The sequence below is a fragment of the Molossus molossus genome, unplaced genomic scaffold (assembly GCF_014108415.1).
Source record: "Molossus molossus isolate mMolMol1 unplaced genomic scaffold, mMolMol1.p scaffold_m16_p_1, whole genome shotgun sequence".
Lineage (NCBI taxonomy): Eukaryota > Metazoa > Chordata > Mammalia > Chiroptera > Molossidae > Molossus > Molossus molossus.
Window position 1 is genome coordinate 107,187,182 of NW_023425344.1, and position 14,933 is coordinate 107,202,114.

The window sequence follows — 14,933 nt, forward strand, 5'->3', positions numbered from 1 at the left end:
TCAGGGTTCAATGCCAGCAAGAGAAGTCCCCATAACTTCTGTCTGTAAAAACCAACAGGAACTGAGGCTAAAGGAGACTGAGACTGTTGGAGCCCCAGGCAGATCCTCTTAAAGGGCCTGCACATGACTTACTGGACTTATACTCAGACTCCCACCCTCCAAGCTCCAGCATGGGGGAGGGAGCTTGAAAGGCACCAGAAACATACAGAGAAGAACTGAGTTGTTTGGCTTCAGGGCAAAAGCTGGAGGGCAGCTTTCTCCCAGACAGATGTGCTGGCAGAGGCCTTTGTTCCTTTGGTGAACCCTTCCCCTTGAGGCAGGCAGACAACCACTATATTTGGGACTCCAGCAACTGGCTCACACTGTTTGTCCTGCCCTGGCGATTCCCTGAGGCCCTGCCCCACCCAACTTTCAGGCCTACCCAAGCTGTTCCCAGTGACTTTACCAGAGGAAAGCCCTATCTTGTTTTTTTATCCTCACCCAAGGCCATTTTTTTTTTCCATTTTTTGTTCAGATAGAGTGGGAGAGAGAGAGAGAGAGAGGAAGAGAGAGAGAGAGAAACATCAATGTGAAAGGGACACATGGAGTGGCAGCCACATGCACAACCCGACCAGGGCCGGGGACAAACTGCAACCAAAGTACGTGCCCTTAGTGGGAACCGAACTCGGGTCTCTCTGGACCACAGGTCGACACTCTAACTGCTGAGCGAAACTGGCCAGGGCGGAAAGCCCTATCTTGGATCCTGCTTCAGATTTTCCTAAATTCCCTCAAACAAACAGCATCTGATGTCAGTGAACCCCATAACTCTCGTTAAGTGGTGCCAGGCCCAGCACTAGAAGCAGCCAGCCTTGATTCACAACTTGGTTTTGCCTGGGCACCTCCAAGTCCAGCACAAACAGCAGCCATCTGCAGACCACTTTGTAGCCCCGGGTAGAACACTGGCAGTGACTGACCTTGCCCCAGAGCCAGCACACCCAGTGGACAGCTTCAGAACACTGCAAAGCACCACCATCCAAACCCCTCCACAAATGACACACTCAAGGAATGGACTCAGTGGGTACCAGAGCCCTGCTGAAGTAAGTCTTGCTCTGTGTATTGGACCTCTGCACAGCTGATCATCCAAGGTAGTCAGAAGTTAGTGGATAGTGGGCACAGACAGTCCTTGCAGCTGATCAGCCTGAGTAAAACGCTCTCACTGATGTGTCAACAGCAATCATGACTTAATAACAACAAAAGGGTGTGAAGTCCACACAAGGGATATACCTCGAGGGCCCAACGGGGAGACCAGGGAGGCTGTGTCACTGGACCCTACAGGACACATGCAACAATCGGCCACCCTGTGAAGCCCAGGAGATATAGCACCTCTACCTAATATATAGAAACCAACCCAGGGAGGCAGCCAAAATGAGGAGACAAAGAAACATGCCCCAAATGAAAGAACAGAACAAAAATTCAGGAAAAGAAATAAACGAAATGGAGATAAGCAATTTAACAGATGCAGAGTTCAAAACACTGCTTATAACGATACTCGATGAACTTAGTGAGAATATAATGACCTTAGTGAGGGCCTCAAGAGCATAAAACAGGACCAGTCAGAAATGCAGGATGCACAAACTAAAATAAAGAATAATTCACAGAGAATCAATAGTAGAGTAGGTAAAGCCAAGAAGCAAACCATGGATTTTGAACATAAGGAAGCAAAAAACATTCAATCAGAACAGCAAAAAGAAAAAAAAATCTCCAAAATATAATAAGGATAGTGTAAAAAGTCTCTGGGACAACTTCAAGTATGCCAACATTTGCATCATGGGGATGCCAGAAGGAGAAGAGAGAAAGCAAAGAAATTGAAAACCTATTTGAGAAAATAATGACAGAGAACTTCCCTAACTTGGTGAAGGAAACAGACATACAAGTCCAGGAAGCAAACAAGGTGAACCTCAAGAGTCCCACACCAAGACACATCATCATCAAAAAGCAAAAGGTTCAAGACAAAGAGAGAATCTTAAGAGCAGCAAGAGAAAAGCAGTTAGTTACCTACAAGGGAGTTCCCATAAGACTGTCAGCTGATTTCTCAAAAAAAACTTTGTAGGCCAGAAGGGAGTGGCAAGAAATATTCAGAGTGATGAAACGCAAGAACCTACAACCAAGATTACTCTATCCTGCAAAGCTGTCATTTAGAATCGATGGCCATATAAAGAGTTTCCCAGACAAGAAAAAGTAAAGGAGTTCATCACCACCAAACCATTATTATATGAAATGTTGAAGGGTCTTCTTGAAGAAAAAAATATGAACAAACAAAATGGCAATGAATACATGTCTACTGACAACTGAATCTACAAATAAAACGAACAGGCAGAACAGACACGTTCTCATAGATACAGAGTACATTTTGTTGGATGCCAGATGGGAGAAGGGTTGGGGTTATGGGTGAAAAAAGTGAAGGGATTAAAAGTAAAAATTGGTTGTTAGACTGACAAACCTCAAAGGGAAGGAGGGTGGGGGAAATGAGGGGGAGAAAAAAATTTATATGCATACATGCATAACCAATACAGACACCGACAACACTGTTTGGAAGGCAGGAGGGGGGCAGGAGTGGGGAGGAGTGGGTCAACACGGGAAAAAGGAGGAACATCTATAATACATTCAACAATAAAAATAAATAAAAAATTAAATGACATAAGAAAAAAAAAGATAGGTACCTAGGCATTCTCTCTATTAGTATGTATGCTTGAAATTTTTCCATAAAAATATTTTTAAAAAATAAACCTGTAGCCCTGGCAGGTTTGGCTCAGCAGTTGGAGCGTCGGCCTGCAGTACAGAGAGACCGGGTTCGGTTCCCGCTAAGGGCGTGTGCTTCGGTTGCAGTTTGTCCCCGGCCCTGGTTGGTCGTGCGGGTGGCAGCCACTCGATGTGTTGCTTCACGTCTATGTTTCTCTCTCTCTCTCTCTTCCTCTCTCTCCCTCCCGCTCTATCAGAACAAAAAATGGAAAAATGTCCTCAGGTGAGGATAAAAAAATAAATAAATAAAAAATAAATACATAAACCTGTAAAATGTTATGACCCTAATATTTCTGATGTTCTTGCTCTCATTTTTATCCCTCTTACTTTTGTCTTCAACCAGTCATCATCCCTCCCTTGAAACAGTTTTATCTATGTAGGGTTTAAATTCTAAAGGCAGAAGATAAAGCAAATAATAAGCATTATCAAAACTATCCTTCAAAAATTTCTTAAAATTTCAAGAAAGAAAGTATATTATACTGGACATCATTTTGAATATAAAACCCTATTAGATAGTATAAGTTCTTCTAACTTTCTGTTGGGTAGTATCTATCAGTGGCCCTCAATTCATTTAAAAATTTCTTCTTTAAGAAATTAAGTAAGCCCAGCTGGTGTGGCTCTGTGGTTGAGTATCGACCCATGGACCAAGCGGTTGTTGGTTTGATTCCCGGTCAGGGCACATGCCCGGGTTAGAGGCTCAATCCCAAGTGGGGGTGTGCTGGAAGCAGCCAATCAATGTGTCTCTCCCATCAATGTTTCTCTCTCTGCCTCTACCTTCCTCTCTCTCTAAAAATCAATTTTAAAATATAATTTTTAAAAAATGGGTGTCAATGGGGTAAAAGGAGAAACTGCAACAAAAATAAATTAATAATAATAATTAAAAAATAAGAATGTAAGTAAGCCATTACACTACCTCTTGCCTGGCCCCCTCAACAATACATTTTATTGATTTTAGAGAATAAAGGAGAGGGAGAGAGAAACATTGATGAGAGAGAGAAGTATCCATCTATATCTTTGTCAAAAACAAAAGCTTTACAATTGTCCATAAGAGATTTCCATATACGTTTGCCTAAAGCATATGCTCAGTGAGTAAAACAGCAGACTAAATTAACCTCTATAATTTAAATTATTACTTTTTCTCTATCTCCCTCCACTTGCCCAGTCATAGCCAATTTCAAGTATGTTAAATACACTTATGATCCAGCTCTACTTTTCTTTTTCAGTTGGTCTGATCTCATACCCTTCCAATCCATTCACTTCAATGCTATCAGAGTGATCTTTCTAAAACAGGAACCTCATGTTATTCCTTAGCTTCAGTGGCTCCCCACAATCAATGAGTCCTCAGTATGAGAAAAAAAGGAAGGGAGAGAAATTAAAAGTTTAATTGAAAAACTCCTAATCCTGATTGCCAGGAAAAGAAAACCTAAACTAAAACTTGTAACATATATCCAGCATGATAAAAGGGTATTAGATACTTAAAAAAAAAAAGTATTATCAATACTGTACACATCAGGCATACAGTAGAGTTTTATTAACTAGTCTGAAAATGTAATCAGTATTTCTTTAGAAAAATACGTTCCAAGTTCTAAAATAACTTACAAATCAATTTTGGAACACAAGTTAGTCAGAATTTTTAAAATAAAACAAATTTAGACTCTAACAAAGATGGCATTTCAAATCAGTGAGGAAAATACGAATTGTTCAATAAATGGTGATGGGATAAATGGCAGCATTTCAACATCTAGAAAAAAATCCAAGTTGAATCCATACCTCACACTGTATTACCTGAATACATTCCAAATGCATCAAAGATTAAACCATAAAATATAATTTAAAATTTTTTTAAAAAACTAGAAATACTAGAGAAAAACATGCAAGAATTCTTTTATAATCTTGTACTAGGGAAGACCTATCTAACGATTCAAAATACAGAAGCCACAAAAGACAAAATTAATAAATTAAACTAAAAAAATAACCAAACACATCTGCATAGTAAAAAGGCCATAAAGAAACACTAACAACTGGGCAAAAACTAGTTCAGCTCATATCAACAAAAACCTAACAATATAAGAGGTGCTTCTATGAAAGCTCCAATAAATCAAAATTAAAAAAATCACCAACCAAACAGAAAAAGCATATGAACAGACCACAAGAGAAAAATGCAAGCTGCTCTTTAAAATCTGAAAAGAGACTTCTGGTCAAGATGGCGGCATAAGTAAACGTGGTACTCATCTCCTCCCACAACCACATCAAAATTACAACTAAACTACAGAACAACCATCTGCCTAAAAGCAAGCTGAACGAAAGTCCTGCAATTATGAAATTAAAGCAGGAGCCACATCAAGACTGGTAGGTGGGGCAGAGGTGCAGACGGGCTGGTTCCACACCCACATGTAGCGGATAAAAATCAGGAGGGGTAACTCGGCTGTGAAGGTCCTCCCTGAGGAGTGAGGGCTCTCCGTTTCACATCAGGCATACCAGCTCAGGGCTCCAGTACCAGGAAAAGTCCCTATCACTTCTGCCCGTAAAACCAGTGGAAATTGAGGCTGAGGGAGGACAGGGCTGCTGGAGCCACACGCAGCTCCTCTATACTGACTTACTCGGACCTGCTCCCTCTGAGCTCCAGCGCAGAGGGGAGGCAGCTTGAAAGGCACCAGAGACATACGGGGAAGAACTCAAGTTGTTTGGCATCCGGATAAGGACTGAAGAAGCAGCTTTCTCCTGGACAGACATGCTGGCAGAGGCCATTGGTCCTTTGTTTAACCTTTCTCCCACAGGGCAGACAGCCACTATATCTGGGACTCCAGAAACCTGGCTCACACTGTTTGTCCCACCCTGTTGATTTCTTGAGGCCCTGCCACATCCAACTTTTTGGCCCACCCAAACTGTTTGGCTCCTGCTTCAGATTTCCTAAAATCTCTCAAACAAGCAGCATCGGGTCTCAGCAAGCCCCATACCTCTTGCTAAGTGGCCACAGGCCTGGCAATACAGACAGCCAGCCTTGCTTTACAGGTTAGCTTCACCTGGACACATCCAAGCCCAGCACAAGAAGCAGCCATAAGAAGTTCACTTTGTAGTTCATGCCTGGTGGCTCTGTGTAGAACACAGGCAGTGGCTGACCTTGCCTCAGAGCCAGCACACCCAGTGGGCAGCATCAGACCACATCAAAGCACTGCCACCCAACTACCTCCACAAGTGACACACTCAAGAAATGGACTCGGGATACCAGAGCCCTGCTGAAGTAAGTCTTGCTCTGGGTGGTGGGACTCTGCACAGCTGATCCTCTAAGGTGGTCAGAGGTCAGTGGATAGTGGGCACAGCCAGTCCTGGCAGCTGATCAGCCTGAGTAAAGCCCACCCATTGATGTGCCAACAGCAATCAAGACTCAATTACAACAGGAGGGTATAAAGTCTACACAAGGGGTGCACCTCAAGGGCCCAGCTGGGTGATCAAGGGGGCTGTGCCACTGGACCCTACAAGACACCTACTACAATAGGCCACCCTAGGAAGCCTAGAAGACATAGCACCTCTACCTAATACATAGAAACAAACACAGAGAGCTAGCTAAAATGAGAAGAAGAAACATATCCCAAATAAAAGAACAGAACAAAACTTCAGGAGAAGAACTAAATGAAATGGAGATAAGCAATCTATCAGATGCAGAGTTCAAAACACTACTTATAAGGATGCTCAATGAACTTTGTGGGGGCCTCAAGAGCATAACAAAGGACCAGTAAGAAATGAAGGATGCACTAACTAAAATAAAGAATAATTTACAGCTATGGCTCAGTGGTTGAGTGTTGACCCATGCTCCAAGAGACCGCCAGTTCAATTACTGGTCAGAGCACATGCCCAGGTTTTGGGCTCGATCCCCAGTTGGGGGGCATACAGGAGGTGGCCAATCGATGTTCTCTCTCATCGATGTTTCTATCTCTCTCTCCCCTCCCTTTCTCCCTCTCTAAAATCAGTAAAGAAAAAAAATTTTTAGTTAAAAGAAAAAAAAAGGAAGAATTTATACAGAGAATCAATAGTAGAGATAGTAGAGTAGGTGAAGCCAAGAAGCAAACCATCGATTTGGAATATAAGGAAGCAAAAAACATTCAATCAGAACAGCAAAAAGAAAAAAGAATCCAAAAACATAAGGATAATATAAGGAGTTTGTGGGACAACTTCAAACATACCAACATCCCCATCATGGGAGTGCCTGAAGGAAAAGAGAGAGGGCAAGAAATTGAAAACCTATTTGAAAAAAATAATGACAGAGAACTTCCCTAATTTGGTGAAGAAAACAAACATACAAGTCCAGGTAGCATAGAGAGTCCCAAACAAGATGAATCCCAAGAGGTCCACACACACCAAGACACATCATCATCAAAATGCAAAAGGTTCAAGACAAAGAGAGAATCTTAAAAGCAGCAAGAGAAAAGCAGTTAGTTACCTACAATGGAACTCCCATAAGGCTATCAGCCAATGCTGCAAAAGAAACTTTGTAGGCCAGGAGGGAGTGGCAAGAAATATTTAAAGTGATGAAAAACATCAACCTACAACCATGATTACTCTATCCTGCGAAGCTGTCATTTCGAATTGATGGCCATATAAAGAGTTTCCCAGACAAAAAAAAATCTAAAGGAGTTCATCACCACCAAACCAGTGTTATGTGAAATGCTGACGGGTCTTCTTAAAGAAGATAAAAAAATATGAACAAAATGGCAATAAATACAAACCTATCAACAATTAAATCTACAAACAAAATGAGCAAGCAGAACAGAGACTCACAGATACAGAGAACTTTTTGTTGGTTGCCAGATGGGCGGGGGGTTGGGTGAAAAAGATGAACGGATTAGGAAGTACAGATTAGTTCTTAGATTGATGAGCCTCAAAGAGAAGTGGGGCAGGAAAAGAGAAACAAAAGAACATATATGCATATATGCATAACCAACAGACACAGACAATAGTGTGGGGAAAGCAGAAGGGGGCAGGATTGGGGAGAAGAGGGTCATGGGGGAAAGAAAGAGGGACATCTGTAATACATTAAACAATAAAGATAAGTTTAAAAAAAACAAAAATAAAATAAAATATGAAAAGATGCTCAGTTTCACTTATAAATAATAGAAATGTAAAATAACTGCTCAGAGATACCAATTTCCACTTATTGGATTACCAAGGGTGTAGAAAACAGCTTTTTAGGTTCACTGTTGCTGGGGGAACATAATTTGGTACAACAACTAGGGAGAATAATTTGGAATTATCTACCAAAATTAACTGTAAAATCCCATTGACCATACAGTTCCACTTCTGGGAATTAATAATCCATACTACAGATATATTTGCATACAAGCAAAATAGCATATATAAAAGCATTACTGTAGTCATAAAAGCAGAAGATTAGAAACTCCATGAACAGGTAACTGATTATACAACATGTGGTAAAAAAAGAAATAGAAAAAGAAAGTAAATTCTATACTGATAATAGAGATAAAATATTCTGTGAAAAAAATTGGGCCTTAACTGGTTTGGCTCAGCGGTTAGAGCATCGGCCCGCAGTCCAAAAAGACCCAGGTTCAGTTCCCACTAAGGGCATGTACCTTAATTGCAGTCCGTCCCCACCCCGGTGGGGTCCTGTGGGTGGCAGCCAGTCGATGTGTCTGTTTCACATCAATGTTTCTCTCTCTCTCTCTTCCTCCCTCTCTCCCTCCCTCTCTCCCTCTTGCTCTATCTGAAGATGAATGCAAAGTGTCCTCAGGTGAGAATGAAAAAAAAAAATTGGGATGCAGAGTATGTATAATATTCACCCAGTATAAATATTGGAGCCCTGGCCAGTGTGGCTCAGCTGGTTGAACATCGTCACTTGCACTGAAAAGTCACCAGTTCGATTCACAGTCAGGACACATACTCAGGTTCTGGTTTGATCCTATTCTGGGTGCATATGGGACGTGATGTTTCTCTCTCCTTTCTTCTCTCTCTAAAATAAAATCTTTTTTAATTGGAGAAAATACTTGTCTATTCATATGTATTTGCATATGCCAAAAGACCTAGAAGGATATATGAAAAAAGCAGTAACAGCAATTATAATGGTGGCTGGAAAGTTGCTAAGGAACTAGGCAAGATGGTGAACAGGAGTAGGAGGAAAGGTTAATATTTTAAATTTTGGACAATGTGACTAACATAGTCTAAACATTAAATTGTGTGTGTATGTATATATATATATATATATATATATATACACACACACACACACACACACACACACATCCCAAAACACTGGTTCAATTCCCAGTCAGGGCACATGCCCAGATTGTAGGCCAAATCCCCACTGGGGGCGCGTGCAAGAGGCGGCTAATCGATGTTCTATCTCATCAATGTTTCTCTCTCTCTCTCCTTCTCCTTTCCTCTCTCTCTAAAATCAATAAAAAAAAAAATTTTTTTTAAAGCTGTGGTACATTTACAAAATGAAATACTACTGGGCCATGAAAAAATAAATGTTACCCTTTTCGACAGCATGGATGGATCTGGAGATGATTATGCTAAGTGAAATAGGCCATTTGAGAAAGACAAGTACCATATGATTTCACTCATATATGGAATCTAATGAACAAAATGACTAACAAGCAAAACAGAGATAGACTCACAGACAGAGCTGGGCGGGTGGGGTGGGGGCACTTGGTGGGGGAACTGCAGAAAAAAGGGGAAAAAACTCATGGATAGGGACAATAGTGTGGTGACTGCCAGGGCAAGGGAAGTTGAGGAGGAATATATAGGGGAGATAAATAGTGATAGAGAACACACAATACAGTGCATAGATAATAGATTGTAGAATTGTGCACCTGAAACCTGTTTTATTAACCAGTGTCACTCTAATAAATTCAATAAAAAGGGGGGGGGGGGGAATGCTTTAGAGTTGGCTGCCCAAAATGGAAGTGTTTATTAATAGTAGTTAAAACTCTACTTTTTAAAATTTATTCATCACTTAATTTTCACAGTATGCCACAGTTTAATAAAGTCATAGTACTAAGCTATAAAGAAATATAGATTTCTCTAAGACAGATAACAAAAAACAGAAATGAAAATGAAAAATAAAAGGGTCCTCAGGAAAACATAATAAAATTCAGAACCAGAAATCAGCATTTCTTTTTATCAAGCAGAAAGACCTTCAAGGGTGTTAAAATTAACATTCAATAGGAACATCATCTATCCTGCAATATACGAAAGAGAGCGGTAAAAAAAAACTAAAATAACAATTTTAAATCTAGCATTAAAAAAAGAGAGAAAGTGGCTTATTTTTCAAAAATCATTTCTATAAGGAACTGTATCCATAAAAAAAAATCAATATCTCAATTAGAAGTAGGTGGATTATTCTGCATTAAGAAAAAACAATGCTTAATTCTGTCCACAAAGTAGAAAAACAGTTTCAAGAAAAAAAGAATTCATAAATTATGTCCATTGCTATTAAAAAATATTTGAGTGGTAAACACTATTTAATTTTATATAATAAAATGAACTACGAAATATCTTAAAATACTTTCCCACTCCAGTTTTCAATAAAATTTTTTTCAAAAATCTCTGCACTTACCCCCATTATCTGTTCTTTTTAAAGCTCCATCCTTATGAGGACACAGTTCACATCTCTATTTAAAAAAAAAAGAAAACAAAGAGATTTTTCAGATTACAAAAGTATAACATCTTCCTGTAACTTCAAAACTATTAAAAAGATGGGAGCAGCATTTGTACTAGTTGCCACCAGACTAACATTTCAGAACATTCCTCACAAAGTAATTCTCCTTGACATGAGATCTTCCTCAGAGCACCAGATAACTTTTAAAAAATAAATACTGCTTAACTTTTAAATTCCTGCCAAGAATTTTTTAGCGTTAAATTGATAAAAATGAAAAGATTCTCTCAACATAGGACTGGGACAGTTTTTCACACTTGCTTCTATCTCTTTACTTTCTACCTAGAAATCAACTAGGATTATTCTAATCAATTAGGTGTGGTTTGTCCTAAAATAAAGAGCCAAATCAAATATTTAGAATTTTGATTTAAATGAGAAGGCATGGTCTCACATGTGCTGACTTGCCTTCTGGAAGGAAGAAAGTGTTCTAACTGTTCTAGTTACTCTTATCATTCATACGCAATGGTACTCAGAAGTTATCGCCCAGCCGGTGTGGCTCTGTGGATTGAGCATCATCCCATGGACTGAGAGGTCCCGGTTCGATTCCCAATCAGGGCACATGCCTGGGTTGTGGGCTCGATCCCCAACAGGGGGCATGCAGGAGGCAGCTGACCTGTTTCTCTCTCACATAGATGTTTCTCTTTCTCTCTCTAAAAAATAAAATAAAATAACAACATTTTTTTTTAAAAAGAAGTTATTTTGGATCCCACTCCCTACCACTCACCAATTCAAAACCAGAAATAATCATACAGCCAGTATTAACATTTCTTTTCACTATTGAGAAGAGGACAGATATAAAAATAAACAGAATAAGTTTTTTAAAAGATTTTAAAATCAATTTTCAGAGACAGAGAGGAAGGTAGGAAAGAAACTATATAAGAGCAAAAACATCCATCAGCAGGCCCCCTAATGGGGGCTGAGCCCAAAACCCAGGCATGTGCCCTGACTGGGAAATTGAACTGGCAACCTTTCAGTGCACAAGACGTTGACCAACTAACTGAGCCACAGTGGCCAGGACTAAACAGAGTAAGTTAATGGCATTGTCTTACTATGAATAATATGTTCCTGGAGGTCACATTTGAGTATTTATTATTTGTGTATCCTATCTAGCTCTCCAAAGAGCTTTTGCAGCATATACTATATAAATAAATTACAACGAAAAATAAGAACAGGAAATTCAGACAAAATAGTGAATAAGTATACAAAACATAAGCCATGAGATGCTATTACTTCTTGTCATCCAGTATTTCACTCTCCTGATTTTCCTCTTACAACTCTGGCAGCACCTTTCTGATGACCTTATCCAATCTTTAAATGTAGGAGTTCCTGAGCACTTTGACTTTAAGGTGCCTTCTCACTTTATGTTAAACACTAGGCAATCTCATTCATTTTCCATACATCTATCACCAATTAAATTCGTAGGATATGCCAGTGACTCACAAATTTTACCTATTTAGATATGTCCTTGGATATATATGTACAACTTTGTATGATATATAAGCACTTTAAATTCTGTCCCAAATTTACAACACTTACTCTTCTTGCAGTTTTCCTTATCTTTGCAATAATATTCTTAACCACATGTTGCCCATACCTGTCATCTTTTGACAGCTTTACTCTAATTCCTAACCTAATTTTTTTTAAATACATTTTTATTAATTTTAGAAAGAGAGGAAAGGAGAAGGAGAGAGAGAAACATTGACTGGCTGCCTCCTGAACAACCCCTCCTGGGGATCGAAGCCCAAAACCTAGGCATGTGCCCTGACCAGGAATCGAACAGGAGACCTTTTAGTGCATGGGACAACACTCAACCAACTGAGCCACACCAGCCAGGGCTAACCTCATAGTTAATCAATCACCTCATTTTGGCCATTCTTCCTCCTAAATACTGGTAAGATTTGACTATCTTTCTCCATTTACACTAGTAGTAGCCAACTGCAAGCCACCATCAACTTTCATCAGGACCACTTCAGTGGTCTACTAAACAGTCTCCCAATACTCACTCTTACCTGACCCCCACCAATCTATATAACGAACTTCAAAAATGCAAGTCCAAATACATCACTTCCCCACTTATATCCTTTCAATGGTTTCCCTACATGATCTACCCCTTACGTACCTCTACAACCGTCTCCCTTTTCAACATCTCACTGTCTGGACAATACTGATTTTTCTTCTTCCAGGTTAGTAAATAGCTCATTCCTGCCTCAAAGCCTTTAAATGTGTTTTTACTCTACCTGAAATACTGCTCCTTCACCCCAAACCTCTTTCACAATTGGATAACTTCTTATTCATCCCTCAGGTCCTACTTAAAGTGACTTGATCAGTAAAGGTTTCCCTGAATCCCTACATTATGTTAAGTGCCATATTATGAATTATCTATATACTTTCCTTCTTGTCATATATTGAAATCAAAATTAATTATTTATGTAATTATGTTTATCTCCTCTGCTAGATTATAAGCTCCATTTCATGGCTGTAGCCCTAGCATCTATCACAGTTGGATTAATGAAAGGAGCAAAAACGCAAGCACACTAGCTAAAGGCAGGCAATAATTTGATTCTAAGTTACACCTCCTTCACTATTAGTTGTATGACTGACCTTGTGAGAAAGAAAAGGTTGCTTGTAGAAGTATAACTAAGTCTAATATAAAGTCTACAGCCAGTGACAGATTACTCTTTGGGATGATTAGGTGTAAGAACAATTGTTTAGCAATTGGGGAAGAAAAAATTCAAATCAGACCCTTAAAACTTACTGATCACAAATACAATTTCAATACAAGATATAAAACAAAATATAATTAGTCAAACCTTAAAAAAAACTTCTATTAAATAAAAACAATAGAATAGACAATTCAAAGTTTTTCTTTATTTCTCTCGCCTCCCATCACCCAAGATGCCAAAAGAAAAAGAGGCTAAGGGGAAGAAAGTGGTGTCGGATCCTGCTATTGTGAAGAAGCAGGAGGCCAAAGTGGTAAATCCTATTTGAGAAAATGCCCAAGAATTCTGGCATTGGACAGGACATCCAGCCCAAAAGGAACCTCACCCACTTTGTCAAACAGCCCCACTACATTTGGCTGCTGCAGCAAAGGGCTATTCTCTGTAAATGTCTGAAAGTGTCTCCTACCATTAACCAGTTTACTCAGGTCTTAGACTGTCAAACACTACTCAACTACTTAAGCTGGCACACAAGTACAGACCAGAGACAAAGGAAGAGAAGTAGAAATATTGGCCTGGGCTGAGAAAAAAGCTGCCAGCAAAGGGAATGTCCCCACCAAGAAGCCACCTGTCCTTCGAGCAGAATTAACACTGTCACCACTCTGGTGGAGAACAAGAAGGCCCAGCTGGTAGTGACTGCACATGATATGGGGAATCCTATCAAGCTGGTCATCTTCCTGCCTGCATTGTGCCGTAAGATGGGGGGTTCCCTATTGCATTATTAAGGGGAAGGCCAGGCTGGAGCGTGTAGTCCACAGGAAGACCTACACCACTGCTGCCTTCACACAGGTTAACTCAGAAGACAAAGGAGCTCAGGCTAAGCTGGTGAAAGCTTTCTGGACCAAGTACAAATGACAGATATGATGAGATCCACCGTCACTGGGGAGGCAACACCCTGGGTCCAAAGTCAGTGGCTCGCATTGCCAAGCTGAAAAAGACAAAAGCATTTTTGCCCATTGAGTTATAAAAGTTTTCCTGAAAAGATAATCCCTACTGTTCAGAGTGCAGTGGACATTTACTTTCACATACTGTTGATGGCACCATAATCGAATTCTTTTGTAGAACAATTTAGCAATATGATTCAAGAAAATTACTGATTCCACTACTTCACAGAGAGCCAAAGGAAATATGATGGAAATAGTATTTATTAAGTACCGTGTTGTTTTCATATCATTTATAGAGTATAATTTCAAGACATGAATATAATGTGTATGAAAATATTTTATATGGCTATTTATAAAAATTTCGTAAAAGGTGTAAGTGTGTAACAGGGAACGAATGCTATATTCACAAAGACTTTCTCTGAGTTAGACACATGTATAGAAGAAAATACACAAAATATATTAACAGGATTGTGATGGGAATCTTAAGATATGAGTAAACTTGTTTCTAATTTCAAAATACTTCATTTGTTTTATCATTTCGATTTTTATAGAGATTCATTATTATATGCTAAGTGAAACAGAATGACTGTCTTTCCACTAAAAGTAAAAATAGGATATTTGAGAGAAAAAATGATTACAGGAAAAAAGAAGGTTAAGTTATAGTTAGAACACTATAACCTAAGCTCAGGAAGAAAGGATCTGGTATGAGGGACCCTGGACAAGAGACTTCAGATCCTACAGTAAACCAATTCAAACTGAAAAGTTTCACAGGGCAGGTTGCAGCTACACGTGTTACTATTAGAATTACACAGACCTAATCTTATTTTAGTGAGATATAGTGCTTAAAAGGCACAAGTAAATCCGGTGAAAGGGGAAACATAAGGA

At 39.4% G+C, this 14,933-nt stretch overlaps 1 protein-coding gene and 1 pseudogene across 7 annotated transcripts in view; one reads left to right on the plus strand and one right to left on the minus strand.

The window, feature by feature from the left end:
- MLLT10 (MLLT10 histone lysine methyltransferase DOT1L cofactor) overlaps positions 1-14,933 on the minus strand; it is a 290,083-nt gene that overhangs the window by 221,441 nt on the left and 53,709 nt on the right. For all 7 annotated transcript variants that reach the window (XM_036281730.1, XM_036281756.1, XM_036281774.1 and 4 more), the window contains one exon: positions 10,349-10,403. In XM_036281730.1, the coding sequence (XP_036137623.1) occupies positions 10,349-10,403 (55 nt within the window). The remainder of the gene's footprint in view (positions 1-10,348; positions 10,404-14,933) is intronic.
- On the plus strand, positions 13,343-14,131 carry LOC118637983 (annotated as a pseudogene).